This window comes from Trichosurus vulpecula, chromosome 8 (genome assembly GCF_011100635.1).
Source record: "Trichosurus vulpecula isolate mTriVul1 chromosome 8, mTriVul1.pri, whole genome shotgun sequence".
NCBI classification, from domain to species: domain Eukaryota; kingdom Metazoa; phylum Chordata; class Mammalia; order Diprotodontia; family Phalangeridae; genus Trichosurus; species Trichosurus vulpecula.
In genome coordinates this window covers 148,898,916-148,925,293 of record NC_050580.1, presented here as the reverse complement: position 1 = coordinate 148,925,293, position 26,378 = coordinate 148,898,916, and the positions used below count along the sequence as shown (strand labels likewise).

At 37.6% G+C, this 26,378-nt stretch overlaps 2 protein-coding genes across 4 annotated transcripts in view; both read left to right on the top strand.

The window, feature by feature from the left end:
- CSNK1G1 (casein kinase 1 gamma 1) overlaps positions 1 to 26,378 on the top strand; it is a 261,324-nt gene that overhangs the window by 38,090 nt on the left and 196,856 nt on the right. The gene's annotated exons all lie outside the window — the stretch shown is intronic.
- On the top strand, positions 18,610 to 19,287 carry LOC118828101 (60S ribosomal protein L13-like). Its single transcript, XM_036734511.1, has one exon. The coding sequence runs from the start codon at positions 18,642 to 18,644 to the stop codon at positions 19,275 to 19,277; it is 636 nt and encodes a 211-aa protein (XP_036590406.1). The 5' UTR covers positions 18,610 to 18,641; the 3' UTR covers positions 19,278 to 19,287.

Genomic DNA, 26,378 nt, shown 5'->3' with positions numbered 1-26,378 from the left:
CTATACAGTCTGTCACTGCTCAGAGGTGGCTGTTAGCATGGATAGCAGTGTTGGAAGAGATGGTGGCAGGTATCTGGCTGTCTCTCATGCCTAAAACACTCCAGAATCTTAAAGAGACTAACTAGGAAGTCACAGGAGTCTTTGCCATAACCTGTTTTGTTAACTTAGCAGGGAATCACCATGTAGTTTTACTGAAGGTTACAGTAACCAAAACAGAAGAAGAAAATCTGGAAGAAGCAGAAGGGGTTCCTGACCTGTGTTGGGAAGTTAGAGGTTGGATGTAACACATCAATGAACACTTGTGTCTAAATAATAGGCATGAGACTTTCTGTAGATGGGGAAGTTGAGCCTTCTGTGGAAATTGCAGTCATTGGTGTTCCAAGAAAGGATAAAAACTCTTATGTCCTTTGAGGAGAGGGATCATCTAGTATGGCTTAGAGGAAGAAGAGATGAATCGGTAATGGTTGGTAACTCTCTTTGAGAATATAGATGTCAGATGTTTGTAAACTCAACATATAGAGAATTCACTTGTCTTCCTAGGAGATGTATTTAGAATATGATAGTGTCACAAAACCAATCAAACTTGAGGCTACTGATTATTTCTGGTGATTAATGTGGGGAGAAATTATACACCTACAGGAACTGAGCATCACATTGTATATAAAGGTCTTGGAGTCAGGAAGGCCTGGGTTCAAATTCTGCCTCAGGTATTTATAAGCTATGTGACATTGAACATCTGTTGGCCTCTGTTTACTCATATGTAGAATGACAAGGTTGTACTGAGTTTTCCTTTCAGCTGTCAATCTATGATCCTGAGCCCTGGGAAAGAAACTGAAGACCTTAGGGACACGACTGTTTCTGAGTCAGGTTTGGGTAGTGACTGTTTGGCTAAAAAAAAAATGGTTTATAACAACAGAATCTGGATTCATGGACTATGACTTAAAATATAGAAAGGGCTAGGGGTGGATTGCACTTGAGGAGGATTGAAGAATACATTTGCCTTTTTGGAAACATGATCAGAAGGCTTTAATCTGAAAAAAGAGGGAGGAAGAGGAAGAAAGGGGAGGTAGAGGGGGGAGGGGAAGAGAGAGAAGAGAGGAGGTGGGGAGATGAGGGGGGGAGGGGGGGAGAGAGAGAGAGAGAGCACAAGCGAGCTTGCAGGAGTGTGCTGTCTTTTTATATCTATTAACCAAAGCAAGATAGGAATAAATACTTGAAGGTCTTGTTGTGCCTGGCCCTGGAGGGCAAAACTTAGGAGCTTGTGGTGGAAGTTTCAAAGGGCAAATTTAAACTTGATGTCAGGAAGAAATTGGAGCTATTTGAATGGGTCACCTCAGGAGGTATGGTTTTCTCTTCTTTGCAGGTCTTCTAGCAGAGGCTTGACCACATGTCAGATATGTTATAGTGGAGATTATCTTTCAGGTATGATTTGGACAATATGGCCACTGAAATTTCTTTCAGATTTTTATAACATTGTATGATCCTGTCAATTGTGGAGCTGGTACATAATTCACAGGAGCCAGTAGAAGAACTTTACAGTAGAAGAAAGGTGCCAGCAATGAAACTTAATGTGCTCAGATCTCTATATATGCTCTATATCTCTATATATGGATAACAAATTGAACTAGAGATTCTCTTGGAGATGTATTGAAAGCTTGGTGTGGTGGCACCTGTGATTAAAATATAGCTCTGGAAGAACCTACATCATATAAAAGGGGAATAGAGAGGGAAGAGTTGCAGAGTACCATTGATTAATGTTTATTAAAAAGATATACTCATGCGAGGAAATCCAGGGAATAGCAGGGGAAAACAAAGTGGAGAACAATTTGAGTAAAGATCAGTGGAGTAGAAACAGAAGCCATATTGTCGTGGGCGTAAATCACATTATACTTGGAAAAGAGTAGAACTTACATGAAGTGTTTGGGAAATAGGTCACAAGCCTGGCACCAAAGCATGTTACAGTAATGATGAGAGATTTCAGTTGTTGATAGATCTGGAAAGGCTCTTTCTTTGCCAAAAGCAAACCAGCTATTAAGTTCTTTTCTTGCCTTAATGATTTTTATGCTTCAAAAAGCAGAGGGTGCAACAAGAGGAAATGACATTTTGGACTTGACTCTGCGCAACTAGGGTGGAGTACTTGCTGAGACAGAAATGATGGGAACCTTGGTGGGGAAGTGATCACCTCATCTTAGAATTTGTGATAGAAGAATACCATGCATAATCTGATATACATTCCATATTTTGAGAGAATTGGTTTCAAATGGTTCAAAGAAAGGATTGATAGACTATCATGATTTTTACAAAATCTGCAGTTGCTATCAGCTGAGGAGGGATAAGAAACTTTGAATAATGAAATTCTGAAAGGGTTCTAGTGAGGAGGAGGATGGTGCGCCTGCTTAAAGAGATTCTCGTGGGTGCCAAGGGAACTTATTCACTAACTTTCCAAGAGTATATAAGCTACAATGGCAGGTAGTGGAGGATGCATTCAGAAGCATGACAGGAGCCTATAAGAAAATAATCTGAGGCTCAAAAGGATCTCTAGCTGGGAAAGCTAGATGGACAGCAAAAAGTTGTTGTTTTTTTAAATTTAATTTAATTTATTTAATATATTTAGTTTTCGGCATTGATTTTCACAAGAGTTTGAATTACAAATTTTCTCCCCATTTCTACCCTCCTGCCCACTCCAAGATGGCGTATATTCTGGTTGTCCCGTTCCCCAGTCAGCCCTCCCTTCTGTCACCCCACTTCCCTCCCATCACCCTTTCCCTTCTCTTGTAGGGCAAGATAAATTTCTACGCCCCATTTCCTGTGTATCTTATTTCCTAGTTGCATGCAAAAACTTTTTTTTTTGTTTTTGAATGTCTGTTTTTAAAATTTTGAGTTCCAAATTCTCTCCCCTCTTCCCTCCCCACCCACCCTCCCTAAGAAGTCAAGCAATTCAACATAGGCCACATGCATGTCATTATGTATAACCCTTCCACAATACTCATGTTGTGAAAGACTAACTATATTTTGCTCCTTCCTGATCTATCCCCCTTTATCCAGTTTTCTCCCTTGACCCTGTCCCTTTTCGAAAGTGTTTGTTTTTGATTACCTCCACCCCCATCTGCCCTCCTTTCTGTCATCCCCCCTTTTTTATCTTCTTCTTCCTTCTTTCCTGTGGGGTAAGATACCCAGTTGAGTGTGTATGGTATTCCCTCCTCAGGTCAAATCTGATGAGAGCAAGATTCACTCATTCCCCCTCACCTGCCTTCTCTTTTCTTGCTACAGAACTGCTTTTTCTTGCCACTTTTATGTGAGATAATTTACCCCATTCTATCTCTCCCTCTCTCAATACATTCCTCTCTCATCCCTTAATTTGATTTTATTTTTTTTAGATATCATCCCTTCATATTCAACTCAGCCTGTGCCATCTGTCTATATATATATACACACACCTACATATATACAGACATAGACACACACATGTATATATATAATACACACACACACACACACACACACACACACACATATATATATGCATATTCCTTTCAGCTACTATGGTACTGAGGTCTCATGAATCATACACATCATCTTTCCATGTAGGAATGTAAACAAAACAGTTCAACTTTAGTAAGTCCCTTGCGATTTCTTTTTCTTGTTCTTTTTCTTGATTACCTTTTCATGCTTCTCTTGATTCTTGTGTTTGCAAGACAAATTTTCTATTCAGCTCTGGTCTTTTCACTGAGAAAGCTTTAAAGTCCTCTATTTTGTTGAAAATCCATATTTTGCCTTGGAGCATGCTACTCAGTTTTGCTGGGTAGATGATTCTTGGTTTTAATCCTAGCTCCATTGACCTCCGGAATATGGTATTCCAACCCCTTTGATCCCTTAATGTGGAAGCTGCTAGATCCTGTGTTATCCTGATTGTTTTTCCACAATACTCAAATTGTTTCTTTCTGGCTGCTTGCAGTATTTTGTCCTTGACTTGGGAGCTCTGGAATTTGGTGACAATATTCCTAGGAGTTTTCTTTTTGGGATCTATTTGAGGAGGCGATCTGTGGATTCTTTCAATTTCTATTTTGCCCTGTGGCTCTAGAATATCAGGGCAGTTCTCCTTGATAATTTCTTGAAAGATGATATCTAGGCTCTTTTTTTGATCATGGCTTTCAGGTAGTCCAGTAATTTTTCAATTATCTCTCCTGGATCTATTTTCCAGGTCAGTGGTTTTTCCAGTGAGATATTTCACATTGTCTTCCATTTCTTCATTCCTTTGGTTCTGTTTTATAATATCTTGATTTCTCATCATTGATTTCTACTTGCTCCAGTCTAATTTTTAAGGTGTTATTTTCTTCAGTGGTCTTTTGGACCTCCTTTTCCATTTGGCTAATTCTGCCTTTCAAGGCATTCTTCTCCTCATTGGCTTTTTGGAGCTCTTTTGCCACTTGAGTTAGTCTATTTTTTAAGGTGTTGTTTTCTTCAATATTTTTTTTCAGAATTTTTTTGGGTCTCCTTTAGCAATTCATTGACTTGTTTTTCATGGTTTTCGTGCATCATTCTCATTTCTCTTCCCAATTTTTCCTCTACTTCTCTAAGTTGTTTTTCCAAATGCTTTTTGAGCTCTTCCATGGCCTGAGACCAGTTCATGTTTTTCTTGGAGGCTTTTGATGTAGGCTCTTTGACTTTGTTGACTTTTTTTTTGCCTTTTTTGGCAGGGCAATTGGGGTTAAGTGACTTGCCCAAGGTCACACAGCTAGCACATGTGTCAAGTGTCTGAGGCTGGATTTGAACTCAGGTCCTCCTGACTCCAGGGCCGGTGCTCTACTCACTGCGCCACCTAGCTGCCCCATTTCACTTTATTTTAAACTTAAAGCAGCCCTTTTGAGCTCCCAGATAATTCTTCTCCTCCCTGAATTTTGTATACTTGTCTTTCAGTAGCACCCAAAGTGCATAAAGCTTTATCCATAATTCCTGAAGGTAAAGAGGAACTTTCCTAGTCTTGTAACTGTTCTTATAGGCTCAAAAATTATTAGCAGATTTCAAAATGATGTAAATCAGAGGCACTGATCTTGTTGTATTTGGGATTCATTATGCCTGCAGCACTCATTACTTTCTGCTTGTCTGACTTCTTTTTTTCAGTCTTCTTTGCTGGCTCATCATCCATGTTATATCCTGTAACTGGGTATTTTCCAAGATTCTGGCCTTTACTTATTATTATTTCTACACTCTCAATGACCTTATCAGCTCCAATGGGTTTAATTTTTTAAATTGAATGTCTTTTTCTTAAAAAACATGTGTGTATTTTACTTTTATTTTGCAATACAAATACCACTATCTGGATGTTTTTTTCTATCAATCAAAAGTATTTACTAATCATCTGTGTACCAGGCAGTGTACTAAGAGCCAACAATTTGAAGAAAAAACAAATTCCCTGCCCTCAAGGAATTGGTGACAGAAAGGGTGGGAGCGTCTTCAGCAATAATAGGGAAATTCAGAAAAAGGGAGGATTTATTGGGGGAGAGAGGACAGGCAAAATACTGATTTTTGTGTTTGAGTTAAGGGATACCTGTGGGACATCCAATTTGAAATGGTTTGTGTCTGAGATGAGAAATTAGGGCTGAACATATAGATTTAGGGAGCCATCTGAATAGAGATCATAACTGAACTCATGGGAGGTGATGAGATCAATGAGAGAATATATAGAGAAAAGAAAATAGAGTCCATAACAGAGCCTTAGGGGACCCCCACAGTCAGTGGTATGACATGAAGTTTTAGTAAAGGAGACTTAAGAAGTAGTCAGACAGGTAGGAGGAGAACAGCATTACACAAACCTAGAGGAGAGAATATCAATAGCATTAAATGCTATGGGGCATCTAGAAAAGGCCATTGGATTTGGCACTTAAGAATCACTGCTTACTTTAGAGGGAGCAGATTCAGGTGAATGATGAGGTTGGGAGCTACATTGCAGAAGGTTGAGAAGAAAGGGAGAGTAGGGGTAGTAGAGGCACTAAGTGTGGGTGACTTTTAAAAAAATTAGTTAATATTTTATTTTTCCCCAATTATGTGTAAAAACAATTTTTAACATTTGTTTTTTTTTAAATTCTGAGTTCCAAATTCTCTCCTCCACCTCCATGAGAAGTCAAGCAATTTGATAAAGGTTATACATGTACAGTTATACAAAATATATTTCCGTATTACTCATGTTGTGAAAGAAAATAGACCCAAAAAAAGGTTTAAAAAAAAGTATGATTTGATGTGCATCCAGACTTCATTAGTTTGTTCTCTGGAGGTGGGTAGCATTTTTCATCATAAGTCCTTAGGAATTATTGTATTGCTAGGAATAGCTAAGTCATTCATAGCAGCTGATTATTGTACAATATTATTCTTACTGTATATACTCTTCTCTTGGTTTTGCTCTCTTCACTGCATCAGTTCATGTAAGTCCAGGTTTAAAAAAATTAATTTTTAGCTTGTAACATTCAGTTCCACAAGCTTTTGAGTTTTAAATTTTCTCTCCCTTCCTCCCCTTCCCCTTCCCCTTTCCCAGGATGGCGTGCAGTCTGATATAGACTCTACATATACATTCACATTGAATGTATTTTCACATTAGTCATGTTGTAAAGAAAAGTTACAACCAATGGAATGAACCACGAGAAAGAAGAAACAAAACAAAACAAAAAAGAAAGAGAACCAATAGTATGCTTTGATCTGCATTCAGACTCTGTAATTCTTTCTCTGGATGTGGATAGCATTTTCCATCATGAGTCTTTTTTTTAAAATATAATTTATTTATATTTAGTTTACAATATTCAGTTCCTCAAGTTTTTGAGTTTCAGATTTTCTCCCTCTCCCTCTCTTCCCCCCTCCCCACCCAAAATGGCATGCAATCTGATATAGGTTCTACATATACCTTCACACTAAACTTCTTTTCACAGTAGTCAAGTTGTAAAGAATGGAATGAACCATGAGAAAGAAGAAACAAAACAGAAACAAAAACAAAAAAGAGAGCAGATAGTTTACTTCCATCTGCATTCAGACTCCGTAATTCTTTTTCTGGATGTGAATTGCTTTTTCCATCATGAGGCTTTTGGAGTTGTCTTAGAACCTTGCATTGCTGAGAAGAACCAAGTCTGTCAAAGTTAGTAATCACACATACAATGTATCTGTAATTGTGTATAATGTTCTGGTTCTGCTCCCCTCATTCAGCATCAGTTCATATAAGTCTTTCCAGGTTATTATGAAGTCTGTCTGCTTCTCATTTCTTATAGCACAATAGTATTCCATTACGTTCATATACCACAACTTGTTTAGGCATTCCCTGATTGATGGGCATACCCTTGGTTTCCAATTCTTTGCCACCACAAAAAGAGCTGCTATAAATATTTTTGAACATATGGGTCCTTTTCCCACTTGTATCTTCTCTTTGGGAGACATCTTTAGAAGTGGTATTGCTAGGTCAAAGGGTATGCACATTTTTATAGCCCATTGGGCAAAGTTCCAAGTTGCTCTCCGTATAGGCAGTAGAGAAGAAACCAGTTGAGTTAGTAGATTAGGTAGAGGGTATGAAAATGGAGGCAGCCTGTTGAAGAGGATGAAATTAAGAGTACCTATGAAAGAATTTGCCTTTGCTTTGGTAAGTAGGACATCCACCTCTTCCTTAGAGACTGGAATGAAGAAGGAGATAATGGGGAATTATGTCAGAGGAATGTGACCTAAAGAAGGAAGAAGAGGATGCTTTCAGGGAATGGACTCAGGTTTTTTGATTTTTTTTTTTTTTTTTTGAAGCATGAGTTGAGGTCCTCAATTGAGAGAGTGGCTGTAGTTTCAGGTTCAGAGACACTTTTATGACTACCTCTAGCTCTGTCCAGCAATATGGATATAGGATCAAAGTAGGTCAGTGGTGGGAACAATCAGGGGTTGAAGTTTGGCAAGATGTGAGTGATGATAGAACAAGGGAGCAAGGGATTTAAAAGTAGAGGAAATTGTGATTGAGTCACGGATTAAGACTGGGAAGGGAGGAGAACAGAGAAGGCCTGATGGCCTGTGAAAAGTATTCAGGGGTAGATGTATTAGGGTGAGGTTGAAGAATAGGTTTAAAAGTAGTAAGGCAAAGGGAGAGGTGGACTGATAAAAATTAATGATCAGATAAAGGAACTTGAACATGAAGTGGAGCACCTAGGTGGTCGTATGATCAAGACCATGACCATCACTATGTAGCGAGGTAGAAAAGATATATAGATTTATAGGATTTGTGTAGATTGATTATAAATTATCATCTTTGTGCAGACAACTCACAGGTCTATATCTCCAACCCCAATATTCTCCCCTAAACTTCTGCCCTATTTGACCAACTACCTTTCAACTGGCTTGACATTTCAAATTGGATGTCATAGAGACTTCTCAAATTAAACGTGTCCAAACCAAAACTCATTCTCTTTCCCTCCAAATCCAGCTCTCTTTCAGACTTACCATTTCTCTCAAAGGCACTACCACTTTTTCCAGTTTTCCATGTTCTCTTTTAATTCTTACTTTCTGTCACCCCATAATAATTCAATTGGTAAGTATCACCATTTCTACCTCTGCTTTATTTTTTCTATCCACCTCTTTTTTTTTTTTCCTACTCAGCCACTCAGGGTAGCAGTTTTCTAGTCGTTCTCCCTATCTTATGTTTTTGCTTCTTCATTCTGTCCTCACAGTTGCCAAAATGATTTTCCTTAGGTATAGTTTTGAGATTATCTCCAATTTATTCTGAATATATCTTGCTTTTTTACAGTTGTTTGCATGTTGTCTCCTTACATTAGATTGTAAGCTCCTTGGGGTAAGAACTCTTCTTCCCTTTTCTTTGTATCCCCAGCACTTAGCTCACTACCTACTTACTATACGGGCACAAAGTAGGTTCTGAGTAAATGCTTGTTGACTTGATCAAGCCACTTTGACACTTACTATAAAATCCAGATTCTTTGGTTTTGTCTTTGAAGACCTTTTGCAATCTGGTCCTAGCCTATCTTTCCAGCCTCATTACACATTACACTCCTTCCTCCTTTCAGTTTAGCTTAATTGGCCTTCTCTCTGTCACTCACACATGACAGCTCCACTCTGCGCTGTTATTGAGCTGAGGGTCAACCTAATACCTGGATTGCATTTCTTCCTTGCTTCTGCTTCATAGACTCCCTCTCTTCATTTAGGATGTAATTGCAGCACCATGTTCCATAGAAAGCCTTTCTTGATTCCCCAAATGCTAGTGACCTCCTTTCTCAACTTCTTTGAATCTGTTTTGTCTCTTATAAATGTAGGTGTTGCCTCTTTGAATAGAATGTCCATTCCTAGAGAGTATGGTTTGTCTCTTGGTTTTCTTTTATCCAGTTCAGTGCCTGGAAATCTTTAGGTATCTCACAGATGGTCATTGATTGATTGTTGATGATTTGAGATTTCTATATTGATTTTACAGTTAACTCTAAAAGCAAGATGGAAACCCTTTTTTTTCTGATCTCCACATTGAAATAGTTTCTGTACTAAGCAACAAATTAAGATATATTTCTGAAATAGTTTCTATACTAAGCAAAAAATTCAGATATATTCCTGATGTTTTTATTCACATTCTTACAACGAATTCTGAAATATTTATTAGAATTTTGTTTGGTCACAAGCTCTGATTTTACAGGTGGAGGGAACTCCTTTTGCCAACACAGATGGCCTTTGTTTTGCAACTTAATAGTCTTAGTATCTGGGGCCCTGAGAGGTAAATAAGTAACTTACCTAGGGGTCTCTCAGCCAGTGTGTATCAGTGGCAGTACTTGGAAACCAGGTTAAACTTGTTAATTAGAATATTATCATACATGAAATTTATGGCATTTGCAGAAGCTTTAAGTAAAGTATTTGCATTTTTGGTTAGCTGTCCAAGTTCAGTTTGATATTTGTGTGCCCATTTTGCATTTATTGTGGGGGGAGGAATCTGGACCTGTGTTTTCATAGGTATATCAGTACAGATCAGCAACTTAAGTCTTTTTGCCTGTGACATGTAGAGGTTAAGGGATTGGCCCAGGGTCTCACAGCTAGTATTATGTTAGTGACAGGAGTTCAGTCAAGGCTTCCTGGATTTAAGGTTGGTCCTCTATCTACCAAACTGTTTGAACTTTAAGTTTTGAAAAATAATTTTGGTAGAAATATGTATATATTTTTGCCAAAACCGCATTGTTCTTTGTTGTGTTCTACTTTTAAGATTGGTCCTCTTTCTCTACTTTTTTTTATCATTTTTATTTAATATTTTAGTTTTCAACACTGATTTCCACTAGATTTTGAGTTACAAATTTTCTCCCCATTTCTACTCTCCCCCATTCCAAGATGGCATATATTCTGATTGCCTTGTTCCCCAGTCAGCCCTCCCTTCTTTCATCCCACTCCCCCCCAATCCCCTTTTCCCTTACTTTCTTGTAAGGCAGGATAGATTTCTGTGCCCCATTCCCTATATATCTTGTTTCCCAGCTGTATGCACAAAACAACTTTTTCTTTTGAACATCTGCTTTTAAAACTTTGAGTTTCAGATTCTCTCCCTTCTTCCCTTCCCACCCACCCTCCCTAGGAAGGCAAGCAATTCAACATAGATAACGCATGTATCATTATGTAAAACACTTCTACTATGGTCATGTTGTAAAAGGCTAACTATATTTCCTTCCATCCTATCCTGTCCCCCTTTATTCAGTTTTCTCCCTTGACCCTGTCCCTTTTCAAAAGTGTTTGCTTTTGATTACCTCCTCCGCCTATCTGCTTCCTTCTATCATCCCCTCCCTTTTTTTTTATCCCCTTCCCCTTACTTTCCTGTTGAGTAAGATACCCAATTGAGTGTGTATGGTATTCCCTGCTCAAGTCAAATCTGGTGAGAGCAAGATTCACTCATTCCTCCTCACCTGCCCCCTCTTTCCTTCCAACAGAACTGCTTTTTCTTGCCACTTTTATGTGAGATAATTTACCCCATTCTATCTCTCCCTTTCTCCTCTCAATACATTCCTCTCTCACCCCTTAAATTTATTTCATTTTTTTAGATATCCTCCCTTCATATTCAACTCATCCTATGCCCTCTGTCTATATTCCCTTCAACTCCTCTAATACTGAGAAAGGTCTCATGAATTACACACTTTATCTTTCCATGTAGGAATGTGAGCATAACAGTTCAACTTTAGTAAGTCCCTTATGAATTCTCTTTCCTGTTTACCTTTTCATGCTTCTCTTGATTCTTGCATTTGAAAATCAAATTTTCTATTCAGCTCTGGTCTTTTCATTGAGAAAGCTTGAAAGTCCTTTATTTTATTGAAGTCCATATTTTGCCTTGGAGCATGATATTCAGTTCTGCTGGGTAGGTGATTCTTGGTTTTAATCCTAGCTCCTTTGACCTCCAGAATATCATATTCCAACCCCTTGGATCCCTTAATGTAGAAGCTGCTAGATCTTGTGTTATTCTGATTGTGTTTCCACAATACTTGAATTGTTTCTTTCTGGCTGCTTGCAACATTTTCTCTTTGACCTGGGAACTCTGGAATTTTGCTACAATATAGGAGTTTTCTTTTTGGGATCTTTTTTCAGGAGACAATCAGTAGATTCTTTCAATTTCTATTTTGCCCTGTGGTTCTAGAATATCAGGGCAGTTTTCCTTGATAATTTCTTGAAAGATGATATCTAGGCTCTTTTTTTGATCATCGCTTTCAGGTAGTCCAATAATTTTTCAATTATCTCTCCTGGATCTATTCTCCAGGGCATTGGTTTTTCCAATGAGATATTTCACATTGTCTTCCATTTCTTCATTCCTTTGGTTCTGTTTTATAATATCTTGATTTCTCGTAAAGTCACTAGCTTTCCCTTGCTCCAGTCTAATTTTTAAGGTGTTATTTTCTTCAGTGGTCTTTTGGACCTCCTTTTACATTTGGCTAATTCTGTCCTTCAAGGCATTCCTCTCCTCACTGGCTTTTTGGAGCTCTTTTGCCATTTGGGTTAGTCTGTTCTTTAAGATGTTATTTTCTTCAGTATTTTTTTGGGTCTCCTTTAGCAAGTCATTGACTTGTTTTTCGTGGTTTTCTTGCATCACTCTCATTTCTTGTCCTAATTTTTCCTCTACTCTTCTTACTTGCTTTTCCAAATCCTTTTTGAGCTCCTACATGGCCTGAGACCAATTCATATTTTTCTTGGAGGCTTTTGAGCTTTTTGTCAGGTTACGACTGCTTGTAGAGTAGAGAGTACTTTGTCCCAAACTTTAGGGTCCAAACACTGCTGTTTTCAGAGCTACTTCTACTCCATTGTCACCCTAGGCTCTGTTACCGCAGTGCTCCTTCTCCCCCAAGAACCTCCAACCAGGACCGCAATCCGGATCCAAGTAGGGCACAGCAAGAGAATCTCTTTGTGCCCACAAAGTGCTCCTTGCATTCCCACTCTGGTCTGCTGCTAGATTCCTCCAGGGACTTGGGAAGCAGCTGATGCTGTAGCTCTGGAAGCAGGCTGAGGAACTTCCTGCTGCTGCCATGGCCATCCCAGCACCATCTCTGGCACCCCCAGGGCTGGTGGCTAGATCGCTCTGAACTTGATCCTGCAGTTTCCCTCTAACCTGCTCTTTAGCATTTGTGGTTTGAGAAGTCTGGTAACTGCCACAGCTCACTGATTCTTGGCCCAAAGGCCTGTTCTGGCGTCCTGGCGGGCCCATGCAGGGCAGTTCTCTGCTCCCACTACGGCATGATAGACCCTTCCCAGCGACCATCCAGGCTCTCCTGGGCTGGAGACCTGCCTCCCTCTGCTATTTTGTGGGTTCCGCAGCTCTACAATTTGTTCAGAGCCATTTTTTACAGGTGTTGGAAGGGATTTGGGGGAGAGCTTAAGCAAGTCCCTGCTTTCCAGCTGCCATCTTGGCTCCCTCTCCCCCCCCCCCCATTCTCCACTTTTTAAAGTCTCTCTTAACTTCTTGATGGAATTGGTTAAATAGTTTTTTCTTGGTACTTTGAATGATACATGTTATCATGACATATAGCTTGCTATTTTTGTCATGTATTTCCCCCTCCCCTTGGAGATAGGAGTTTGCTTTAGTGAAAATGATACGAGTAAAACATTGGCAAATAGTACAGGTTGGTGAAACTGAAGGAGAAATTTGTATGCTTCTGTGTGGGTTCCTGTAAATAAAGTCCTATCCCATTGTAAATAAAATCTAACAAATTGTTTTGGATAGATTTCTCTTCTGTACTGAAAATAAATAAGTTGCATTTTTCCTCTGCTGCTTTTGTGAGATGTAGAAAATGTTTATTTCATAGAGATAGCCTTACTATTCAGTGTTCTGCTAAGTCCATGTGGGCATCAAAAGAATTATTGTGTATTAAGTAGCTACAGCCTGTAACATCCCTCATTGTTTAGACAACTGTACTACATTAAGATGTTTCCCTTCTCTACCTAAGAGTAATTGCACAGTATTAGTCTGTGCACAATAGTATATTTTATCTTACCTATTCAACAGTATCCCATTGGTAGCTTAAATACAGATGTCTGTCATTATAGACAAAAATCAAGAATTGAATTGGAGCTTTCACATTTTTTAAAGAAATAATTCTTCTGTTATTAATGCAACCTTTTCAAGTAAATGTTGAAATCAATGATAGATTGAAAAAATAGGCCTGAAACTATTTGTGTAAGGCTTATAGAAGAATATGCTTTGGGAAGAAAATTTTGTTTATTGTATTTATTTTTAATAAATTTGTTGATACCTTTTGTTTTTATGTTATCTGTATTTACTAATGTATTCCTTCCACTAACCCTCCCAGAGAGCCATGCCTTATAACAAAGAAACATGTGGTTCAGTTTAAACATAGTTTTTTCTAGTGTATTTTTCTAGTGTATCTTCCTAACATTGATGAGGTCTCTTACAGGTTTTCAATTAATGCTAAGTATGAGGAGATTCGGGGATTTAGGAGTTGGGAAGAAGGTCCATTATACAATAACATGGTTTGAGAGAGAAAGTGAATTGCTTCTCTAGCCTTATTAGTCTTCTTCTATCACATGAAAGTTATACAGACAGATAAACTGAATAGGCTGGATCCATAGTGCCTTTTGCACCAATTACTTTCGAAAAATATGTCTTATTCCTTTTAATGTTGAGGGGTTAGTAAAGAAAGTTGGGATCATTTATCATCATCTAGGGTATTTTATTTTAAAATTTTTTTATTGATATATTTTGTTTTTATATTACCTACAGTTTCTGGTATATCCTCATCCTCTCTACCTCTTCCCCAACTATCCCATATAATAAAGAATAGGGAGGGAAAAAAACAGTTTAGCTAAACTAATCAGCACATTGAAAAAGTCAGTAAACATCCACTGGGGGAACACAGCATACAAAAGGAAACTGAAAAGTGAGGAAAGTTGGGGTTGAGGGGGAGAGAAAAAGCACCTGAGCATCGGGTCATGTTGGAGAGTTCCAGAAGCAGGATGGCTGGTGGGAAGTGATGGGAAATGACATTATGTGGGATGATCTACATCCATAGTCTCCTACTTCTGCAAAGAAGGTGGAGAAAGGGAGAAATTGCTTCTCTTCTTTGGGGTAGTGTGCTCATTATAATTTTGCAGCATAATTATGTATATTGCTTTCTTGGTTCTGCTTCATTCTGCATCAGTTTATATAAATATCTATGATTCTCTGAATTTATCATATTCTCATTTCTTACACAGTAATATTGTTACAGTCATGTAGTAGAATGTATAGTGTTGTTATAGTTTTCAGAGCCCTTTTATATGTTTGATCTATCCTTCTCTGTCATCAGAACAATTCTATGGAGGTAGGCAGGGAAGGTGGTTGTGTCTTTATTTTACTTATGAGGCTCAGAAAAGCTCAGTGATGTTCTCATGTCCTTCAGAGATAGACAGGTGAGGAGCCAGGCTGGAGCCTTACTGGCCTTCCAAGTCAGTACTGTGCCTCTCTAACACATTAAAGCTGGTGGAGATAGAGGGGGAGAAGCAGCATCTAAGCAGACTGGTCTAAAATGGGTGAAATTGTACTACGATAAATATATTCAATGACATTGAATTCTGTGAAACATGACAAAATTTAAGTACAAAGATTATAGTACTTGAATTCATTACTGTAGCAGATTCTGAACAGCAGTCTTCCAAGTTACCAGTAAATACCCACATGGATTTGGTGAAACAGTGGATGACTCATGCAGAACAAAAGAAAAGAGGGGAGGACAGAGGGTAATGAGTTTTGCATAGCTGTGATTAAAGTGAGCTTGATATTACACTTTGATGTAGCTGTGTTTAAGAACTAGGTTTGCATGCAAAAATGTGACAGTACAGTGTGTGCCTGAAGTTGAGAAAGGTGTAGTTATTGACACCTCTGGGGAAGATATATCACCAAATAGCTTTTGTGGGTGGATCACACATAAAACCAAAAAAAGAAACTTTAACAAGGGAACACACTAGTATTATAATGAATCTCTTCCCTTAAGGAGGACAAAAGCATATTATTACAGATTAAGAGGTATTGGAAGGTGAAAGATGATTGATAATGGAAGCAGTAGTAGGTTATATTTAAAGTGCATTAGGTAGGGTCTTGCAAAGTGTTTTCATGTCCATTATCTTATTTGATCCTAACACACACCTCTGTAAGTTAGACAATCAGGGAGTTATTCCATTTGACAAATGAAAAAAATTAAGGTCAGAGATTAAATGATTTAATTATGTAACACAGATTTGAATGCTCGAAGTCTTTTCTCAGTCCAGTGCTCTATTACATTGTGGTCTCTGTAAATCATCAGGGTAAACTTGGTTGTGAGGTACCATCAACAGTGTATGACATACTCATCAGATTTTTGATTGTATGTTTCTTTATCTGTAAAGTTATTTACCTGAAGTCTGTCAGTAACTTATTGGCAAAGTTGGTACAAGAATTTAGTCCTTTGATGAAGAGAGCAGCTAAACCCACTTCCTTCTAAAACTATCTCAAGAACCTGCCTCCCATATTTAGCAGAAGATTGACAAACAAGTGAGGTGAACAAAAAGAAACTACATTAAGACAATCTTTATAGGGGAAAAAATAGGCAAAAAAAAAAAGAGAGGGATAAAATTAGGACTACACTAATGGCACGATCATCACTCTATTCCCCTCTGGCCATTGTCAAGGGGGAAGGTTGGTGGCCATTATCTCATGGCTAATGAAGGCTTCTGCTTTGAGTCAGGGTTAAGGGGGAAATGTGGCCCTCTGGCTTACCCCCTACTTCATGTAGAAGAGTGAGTGTTCTGTGTAGCAACTAGCAGCCCTCTATTCCCAATCTATTCCCTGGAACAAGGGAATGGTATGATAGTAACTCCAACAACTGCATAGTCAATAATTAAGTTCAGAAGAAATAGCATGGGAAAATTTTCACCAGCTGTCTCTACTGGTAAGAAAAGAAATGAGCTAATATAAGAAAACTTCTAATACAGGTTTTGGGAACATAAGCTCACTAATGTTCTCTTGTTGGAGCTGTGAATTGATTAAACCATTCTGGAAGACAATTTGGAACTCTTCTCCAAAAGTCAATAAATCATTATTCCCTTTAACCTAACAGTACTACAATTAGACGTATATACCAAGGGAAATCAAAGATTGAGGGAAAGGGCCCATATGTACAAGAGTATACATAGCAGCACTTCATAGTAATTGAAGAATTAGAAATAAAATGGATGCCCATCAATTGGGTAATGGCTGAATGCATTGTGGCATATGAATGTAATGGAATATTGATATATAATTAGAAATGACAAAGATTATGGATTCAGAGAAACCTTGAACAGAGAACTTATAAGAGTGAAATGAGTAGGACCAGGAGAACAATTTTCACAATGATATCAGTAATAATATGAAGAAAAACATCTTTTGAAAGAGCTTAAAAGTATGGTCAAGGCAGGGATAATATTGATTTCAAAAGAGTGATAACGATACCTCCCAACTCTTGACAGAGAGGTAATGGACTTGGAATACAGAATGACATATGATCAAAATGATATGGTTATATTTTCAGATATGACCAATATATTGTTTTGATGGACAGCAGACATTTGTTAGAAGGGAGATGGGGAAAGTTGAAGCGAAATATATACTAAAACACATTTTAAAAAAATTAGTAAAGACTCCACAAAATAGTAAAGGGCAGTTTTGTTACTAAACTGGTAACATTTAATGTATTTATACCTTAAAAAACAAGAAATGTATAACAAGTTCACGGTTTCATATATAGTCCTTTTGTATTGGAATGCTTCAGTTTGATTGTTTATGAGAAAAAATAATAATCTTTTTAAAAGAAAAAAACAATAAAGGAACAATATGGGTTAAGAGAACCTCAGGATAAAGCCTCAGAAGAGAATAATTTGAATGCAAGAAAGGAAATGGATTGGCTACAAAAAATCCCAAAAGTGAGTAGAAGGCCTTCTAAAAGAACTTAACCATGAGTGTCTCCCATGGCTCTATCCTAGGCGTTCTTCTCTTTTTCCTCCATCACTATTTCACTTGGTTATTGGGTTTCATTAGCTCCCATGGATTCAGTTACCATCTCTCTGGTGATTCTCAGATTTACTTGTCTAGCCCAAATCTCTCTGACCTCCACTCTTATATGTCCAACTCCTTATTAGATATCTTTTTTTCCCAAATGCATTTTATTACATTAATAATGCCACATTACAGTTGATAACAGACTACCTTTACTTCATTATGTTAATTCTGGAACAATCCAGAATGACACCAACTTTGGCCAGCTTTGATGAAAAGGAATTTTTCCTTTACTGGCTCCTTCAATCTTTTGGGATGACCCTGCCCACAGGGGGCAGGTTCCACTCAATTCCAATTTGTGTAGCTACATATGCCCAAATGGCAAGACACAAAATGGTTCCATTGAGTAATATTGGGGTGCCATACCTATCATGAAAATTAGGCAGCCTGTCCTGATGGTTCTGCCTTTCAACAGTTTGCTGAAAGCTGTAAACCGAAAAGTAGCTCAAGGCCCTCCTAAACAGAGGGAACATCGCCAAAAGAGCAAGAAGAAACCATAGGGGACTCAGGTTGTCGACAGCATGCCAAGTGTGGTGCTTTGTCCTTGTGAGAAGTCAAAAGAGCCTTGTTAGATATCTTGAACTGATGACCTACTCACATTTTAAACTCAGCATGTCCAAAATTGACTTCATTCTACACCCTTGACCCAATCCTTCTTTCTTTCTGACTTTCCTATTACTGTTGAAAGTACATTTATCCTCCCAGTTACAGAGGCTCACAACCTGGCAGGCATCATTTTCATTTTCTCTTTTTCTTTCTCCATATCCTCTGTGGCCAAGGCCTATAAAGTTTATCTCATAAACATGTCACATATACCACCTTCTCTCTTCTGACACTACTACTACCCTGGTAGGCCTTCCATAACTCCCAGCTAGACTCTTGGAATAGCCTGATGGTTGATCTCCTTGCCACAAGTTTCTCCCTATTCCATTCCGTCTTCTACTCAGCTGTCAAAATGATCTTCCTAAAACGTGGGATTGACCATGTTCTCCCTTCCCAACCCCCAGTCTGGTCAACTCCAGTGGCTTCCTGTGATTTCCAGGATAACATATAAAAAGTTTGGTGTTGCCTTTCCGATCGGCTGAGGTGCCCGTGAGGAGGGCTCTAAGCAGCCATGGCGCCCAGCCGAAATGGCATGATTCTGAAGCCCCATTTCCATAAAGACTGGCAAAGACAAGTTGCCACATGGTTTAACCAGACAGCTAGGAAGATAAGAAGGCGAAAGGCCCATCAAGCAAAAGCCCGTCAAATTGCTCCTCGCCCTGCATCTGGTCCTATCCGGCCCGTCGTGAGGTGCCCTACTGTCCGATACCACACCAAAGTACGTGCTGGTAGAGGATTCAGCTTGGAGGAGCTTCGGGTGGCTGGTATCCATAAAAAAGTGGCACGGACTATTGGTATCTCTGTGGACCCTCGTCGCCGGAATAAGTCTACAGAGTCTCTCCAGGCAAATGTGCAGCGGCTGAAAGAATATCGTTCCAAACTGATCCTCTTCCCAAGGAAACCATCTGCACCCAAGAAGGGAGATAGCTCTGCTGAAGAACTCAAGTTGGCAACCCAGCTTACAGGACCAGTTATGCCCATCAGAAATGTCTACAAGAAAGAGAAAGCTCGTGTCATTACTGAAGATGAGAAGAATTTCAAGGCATTTGCTAGTCTTCGAATGGCCCGGGCCAATGCCCGTCTCTTTGGAATCCGGGCAACAGGAGCCAAGGAGGCTGCAGAGCAAGATGTGGAGAAGAAAAAGTAAACTGCTTCTGAGAACTTTGAATAAAATAATACAAAAAAAAAAGTTTGGTGTTCAAAGCCCTTCATAACCTTATATTTGACCCCTCCCCTACCTTTCTAGTCTTCTTATATGCTACACTCCTCTCACACCCCACAATTCCACATGAACTCTGTGATCCTGCAACACTGGCCCTCTTTTATTCCTTGAGCAAGATGCTACATCCCCCAACTCTGGGCATTTTCGTTGGCTGTTCTCCATGCCTGAAGTGCTTTTCCTCTGTCCTGGCTTCCTTCGTTTCCTTTTAGTCCCAGTCAAAATTCTGCCATCTACAGGAGCCTTTCCTAATCTTTCTTAATTCTAGTGCCTTTTCTCTGATTATTTCCCATTTAATCTGTATGACTTATTTGTAAATAGTTGTTTGTGTGTGGTCTCCTCTGTTAGACTCTGAGGTCCTTGAGAGCAGGAACTATTTTTTTCCTTTCTTTTCCTTGTATACCTAGCACTTAGCTCAGTGCCTGGCACATAGTAGATGCTTATAATAAATATTTATTGACTAACTGAGATGAATGAAGAGATGATCTCTTGAGGAAGAATTTAGGAGAATGAACAGCTTAGAACAGAAGTTAGAAAACCAAAGAAATGAGACAGCCTGAAAAAAAGAATGTAGGAACCAAAACTAAAAAATTAAGTGATAGAGTAAAAAATAATTGGAAATACGTGAGATAATTGTTGTTCAGTAGTTTTTAGTTGTGTCCAAATCTTCGTGGTCCCATTTGGGTTTTTGTTTTTTTTTTTTTTTTGGGCAAAAACACTGGAGCTATTTGCCATTTCCTTTTCCAAATCATTTTGCAGATGAGGAAACAGAGGGAAATCGAGTTAAGTGATTTGCCCAGGGTTACACAGACAATAAGTGTTTGAGGCCAGATTTGAACTCAGGAAGATGAGTTTTCCTGACTCCAGGCCTGGCACTCTATCCACTGCACCACTTACCTACCCCAGTGAGATAGTTACTATCAAAAATAACTTGTATGTCATATAACAAAGAATTTTTTAAAAATTGGTAAAACCAATTGATTTAAAAAAAATCTTGAGAGTATGTACAGTGTTTTGCATCTGTGACCTGAATATCTCTGCCAAAGATTAGGGGGAAGTCTCATCTTATCTCCTTGGTTATGCTTGTTCTTTGTAATTTTATAATATTTTTTATTGTTTTATAGTTTATTTTATATTTTTTATGTTTGTTTCTTTCTAGTTATGTTGTTATAGTTAATGTATAGACTCTTCTTAGTTCTTCTTCCTTTGCTTTAGGTCATCTGTGCTTCTTTGTATTGATCAAGTTTGATATACTTTATAGCAAAGTGATATTCTATTACATTCTTGTACCATATTTAGCCAGTTCTTATTCTGTGGATATCTATCTTGTTTCTACTTCGCTAGCTCAAAAAGTATTGCTATAAATATTCTGGTATATTTAAGGCCTTTTTATGTATAACTCCTTGAGGTGTATACCTAGCTGTGGAATTTGGCTTAAAGGGTTTGAATATTTTAGTCACTTGAATTGCAGAATTCCAAATTGTTTTCTAAAATGCTTGTACCAATTCATAGCTCCACCAACCAAGAATCAGTTTGCCTTATATTTTTAGTTTCTCCAACATTGATTACTCCTGTCTTTTATAATTTTTGCTCATTAGCTAGGTGTGTTTTGATTTTAATTTTATCTGTGATTTGTAGCACTTTGTCCCATGTGTTTGTTCTCCTTTTGAGAACTGTTCGTTCATATCCTTTGACTATTTTCCTATTGGGGAATAGCTTTTGGTCCACAGCAAAAAAAAAAAAAAAAAAAAAAAAAAAGAAATTAAGCACTTGCTAAGAGCTAAGCACTGGGGATAAAAATATGGGGGAGGAGACAGTTCCTGCCCTCAAGGAGATTACTGAATGAGGGAAGACAAAACATAAAAAGAAACTGTGAAAGGGTAGTAGAGAGAAATTGACAAAGGGGCATGATGGAGAAGTCCCTCAGAAAAGTCCCAAGGTTGAGCAGCCAGGTCAGAAATGAAGATACAGGAAAGCACACAGTGTGTGTATGTGTGTATGTGTGTATGTATGTATGTATGTATGTATATATAAACTATGTTTTGTCCTTAAGTAGAGGTTTGGATTTCATAGCCCCACCCCATTAGAGAGGGGTACTGATGAGGTGGAGTAATAAGGCTGATGAGATCTTACAGGGTGATGAGGTTATCCCCATAATGAACTTCCTGGGACCTAGTGGAGAAGTCAGAGAATTTCCAAAGCAGTGAAACTTTATTAGAGAAATTTGTTGCAAAGAATTGGAAAATAGAACATGTAGTAGAATCAGTGACTAAAAAGCATTCCTATTTTTAAGAAATTATATGTATTTTTTCAATCAGCAAAAATCCGACTTTTATCTTTCCCCCTTTAAAACCTTCCTCCCCACCCCAGATTAAGAATGAAAGAAAAAGGAGGGCTTTGTTGCGAACGTGTGTTGTCAAGCAGAATACATTTCTGCATTGGCCGTTGCCCGCCCGTTCTCCCCCTCCCCCCAGTAGTGCTGTGAGTCCTTCAACTCTTTATCAGCAGGGTAGGTAAAGTCCTTCATCTCTTCATCAGCATGTTGGGTAAAATAATGTTTCATTATTAGTTGTCTGGAGTTGTGGTTGGTCATCCCCCTTATCAGAATCCCTAATTCTTTCACAGGTGTTTATCTTTATCAAATTGTTATCATTGTATAAATTGTTCTGCTGGTCCTATTCACTTTACTCTTCATCAGTTTATCAAAGTTTTTCCAGGTTTCTCTGAAACCATTTCCCTTCAGCATTTTTTACAGTTCAATAGTGTTTCACCACTTTTATTTACCATAACTTGTTTAATCATTCCCATCTGCATGGACACCACCACAGATTACCATTCTGTCACCTCCAAAAAAAAAAATAGAAGTTAAAACTGAGATCTCAGTCTGCTCCTAGAATCTGAGACACACCGTTGTTGGCTTGCTTCTGAACGTTTTCCTTTCTTAGTACCGCTCCCAGGGCTTCCCTATTCCAGTCTGTCTCCCCTCCCCTCCCTTGGTGCTGGTCTGGTTCTCAGTAATTCCTCAATCTGTGTTCCAGACCTGGGTAGTGAATGGCAAAACTTTGACACTTTTTTTTTTTAAATTGATGCGCTTTGGTATTTTTCTGGGGCCTTCTCTTTCTCTGCTTCACAGCTTCTTTCTTGGTACTTGAATTCTCTAAGCTCAGCATGCTCCTGGCCTGACCCATCCAGGTTCCTACTGCCTGCAGTTGGACTCTCTTTCCCAATGCTGAATTTGGCTGGACAAATAACTTATTGTTGCTTTTTCTGAATTTCCTCATCAGGATTTGGTTTGATGCTTTTTCTAGATCTTTTCGGAGGAGTTCTATGTGGGGAGAGGGGAAAGAGGTGGGGGAGCTCAATGGAGTGAGCTGCTTCTGCTATTCCATCATCTTGGTTCTGCCTCCCCGCTTAATAATTTCTATTTTCATTTCACGTTACAAAAACAGAATACATGTGTGATTTTTAAATTCATCATAATTTTATTTAGTGTTTCACATTTTGCTAAATTTGGATTTGAAATCCCAACCTATAAGAATATTTTTGCCTGATCAGAATATATGCCATCTTGGGGGGGGAGGGTAAAAATGGGGAGAAAATTTGTAATTGAAACTCTTGTGGAAGTCAATGCTGAAAACTAAAAATATTAAATAAATAATAATCAGAATGCAGAGCAAAGCAGACTTTTTTCTCTTCTGTTTTGTTTTGTTTTCTTTATCCTGGCTTCTCCCATTCGTTATAGTTCTTCTATGCAACATGAGTAATGTGAAAATATGTTTTATAGGAATGTATGTGTAGAGCCCATATCGGGTTGCATGTCATCTTGGAGAAGGAGGGGGGAGGGAGGGGGAGAAAATTAAAAAACTTATTGAAGTGAATGTTGAAAACTGAAAATAAATAAATTAAATATTAGAATATTTTTGCCTGTTCAGTATTAATCTGTATTTTACAATTTTAACTACTGAATTGTTTCGTTTATATAGTCTAGCTCTGTCATTTTGCAGTAAATGTATTGCCTTGTAAGCAGACTATGTTTCTTGAGGGTAGGGACAGTTTCGTTTTTGTCTTTTTATTCCCAATGCCCAATGTCCTCATACCATTCCTTACGTAAATGACACTTAATAAATGTTTGTTGAATTGGTGAAACAAATAACAGGCCTTATGTTCCACCTTTTTGCTTTTTCCCTCTCCCAGGAGCATGTGCGTATACCTAAGCTTTTACCCTCACTCCAACAGAAAGCCATGGCAATTACTTATTTCTTGATCAAGAGTTTCACTGAAACTTTTCAATTTGACATTTAACTTACCAGAATTTGGTAAATAGGAACTTGGAGCATGGATAGCTTTTAAGTCATCTGGTGCCCAAAATGACTATAATTTTCATAGTCTACTATCCTAATCACAGATATGTTTCTGGTTATATTACACTAATGCTATACTACATTACGCTAATGTGTAAAATTATGCATTATATCATACACACACCCCTGTCCATTTGCGACATATATATGTTTGTATTATCTTTTTGGATTCCATAGCATATATTTTAATTTTGGATGCTGCTTATCTATTAAAAGCATTAAATACTTATTTGTTTTCAGTTTTAAAAAGGCAGTTTTCCCTAGGAATAATTACCATAAATGAAGTCAGTATGCATCCATTCCAGGCAACAAGAGATACTACTGTACTGACAAATAGTACTAATCAAAATATCCTGGACTCTTGTAGGAAGCTTTGTAATTATATTAAGGAGTCCCTTTTTATAATATCCAGGTAGTCATCATATTATGTAAATCTTATTGCCAAGGAAAGCAAAATGCTTTTAAAATGTTCTAAGATAATGATCAGTTATCATTAGCTTTACATAATGTTTATGACTACTTAAAATTCTTAATGTTGTTTGTTAAAATCCACTATTTATGCTTTTCTTAATTAGGTAAAGTGGTCAGTGAATATTTTTTATGAGCATTAGTTGGATTTTTTAAAAAAATGTATGCATCTCTTTAAGGTATGCAAGGATGTGTATGATTTCATAATATTCCAGTGTAAAATTTCTGTCAAGTATGCTGGGCAGTATTGACAATTTGCTCATGAGCCATCTGCTAAGGTTTGCTGGAGAAAAATTACTTTTTTGTATGTACAAAGTTTGTATAAAATTACATTATGTAAAATTGTAATTGTGTTTTTACTTCAGCTTGATACTATTATATAAGGATAAATGAGAAATGGGAACTATTTTGTGTTCTTTGAAGAAAAGAAAAATGTTCTGTTATTTTTAAAATATACACATATATATCTATAAATATACAAATTTATATATAACAATTATTTTGTTCATTATACATTTTTAAAAGAGCAGTCTTGATATATAATTTACAATACACGGATATATGTGTGTCTGTATGTATGTGTGTGTATATACATAAATTCGTTTCTATATCATCCGTATTTCCCTCTATATTTCTCTACCATATGCTTCTAGAGAACTGTCCCTTATAAAGCAATGTGAAGAAAGATAAAAAGTTGTCTAAAACAGTATATCAAAAAAGTTTTACATATACAGTACTCTACACTCATTGTTCCTCACTTCTGCCAAGAAACAGAAGGTAGAGAGGATATCTTTTCTCATTTCATCTTTTGGGTCTAATTTGGTCATTAATGATTTTGGATTATTCAGTTTTGATTGTTTTCTTATTGCTATTATTTCCGTGTATGTAATTGTAATCATTGTATATACAGGATGACCCAAAAGTCTTAGTGCTTATTAAAGCTTTAAAACTTCACTAAGACTTTTGGGACACTTGGTTTTTTTAGTTCTGCTTACTTTGCTTTATGTAATTCTTTCCATTCTTCTAAGCCCTATTTATCGGGGTAATAATGTCTTATGGCACAATAAAAATATTTTATTACATCCACATACCACAATTTGCTTGGCTGTCCCCGGTTGATGAGTACCTACTCTGGTACAAGTTACTTGCTTTCACAAAAGTGCTACTATAAATATTTTAGTGTATGTAAGGCCTTTTTGTCACTAATCTCCTTCCACCAAAGATTATTAAAAATTAAAAATATTTAAAATTTAAGAACATTTCTTTTTCTTTTCTGTCTCCTTTCCTCACTTGGGGAGAGGTGAACAACAAAATTCTTGTAACCAATGTGTATAGTAAAACAAATGTCCAATAATGAGTGTTTCGTTCTTCATATTGAATCCGTCACCTCTTCAGGTGGTAGGAAGCATTCTTCATTCTTGGACTCCTGGAATGGTGACTATTGATTGTATTTATCAGTTTCTAGATCACTTCAAGTTGTTTCAATGTTGGTGTTGTATACACTGTTTTCTTAATTCTTCTTACTTTATTATACATGGGTTCACATAGATCTTCCCAGGTTTCTCTGAAACCATACTTTTTGTCATTTCTATGACAACAGCAATATTCATAAATCATATTTTTTTCCAGCCATATCCCCAAAGGTGTTTCTCACCTTGTTTTCAGTTATTGATTAACACAAAAAGGGCTACTTTAAATACCTTCATTCATATGAGTTATTTTTCTTCTCCATAAACCCAAAATTAGTATTTTTGGGTTACAGGGTATGCTCATTCCAGTAACTATTTGAGCATCATTCCAAATTGCTTTCCAGAATGGTTAGATCAATTCATAGTCCCTCCAGCATTTGTCATTTTCCTTTTTTTTGGTTAACTTTGCCAATCTTATGGGTATTGAGATGCCGCCTTAGAATTGTTTTAATTTCCATTATCCTAATTATTAGTAATTTGGAGCATTTTTTCATTTAACTTGATTGCTTAAATTTCTTCTTTTGAAAACCACTTGTATATATCCTTTGAGTATCTACTCTAACAAAAACACTTTTAAAGCTATGTTGTGGTTTTGTGATTCTAGTTAGAAATGAGATTACATCCTAGTACTTGGCTTCTTTGACTGAAAATAAGCAGAGAACTGAAGAACTTATGTTCCAAAGGTGGCCTGTGCAGTAAGTTCTGTGTTCTCCCCTTAGAATAATCTTGTT

Bases quoted from the DNA above. Each gene is read 5' to 3' on its own strand.
- LOC118828101 (XM_036734511.1), top strand. From the start codon at position 18,642: ATGGCGCCCAGCCGAAATGGCATGATTCTGAAGCCCCATTTCCATAAA.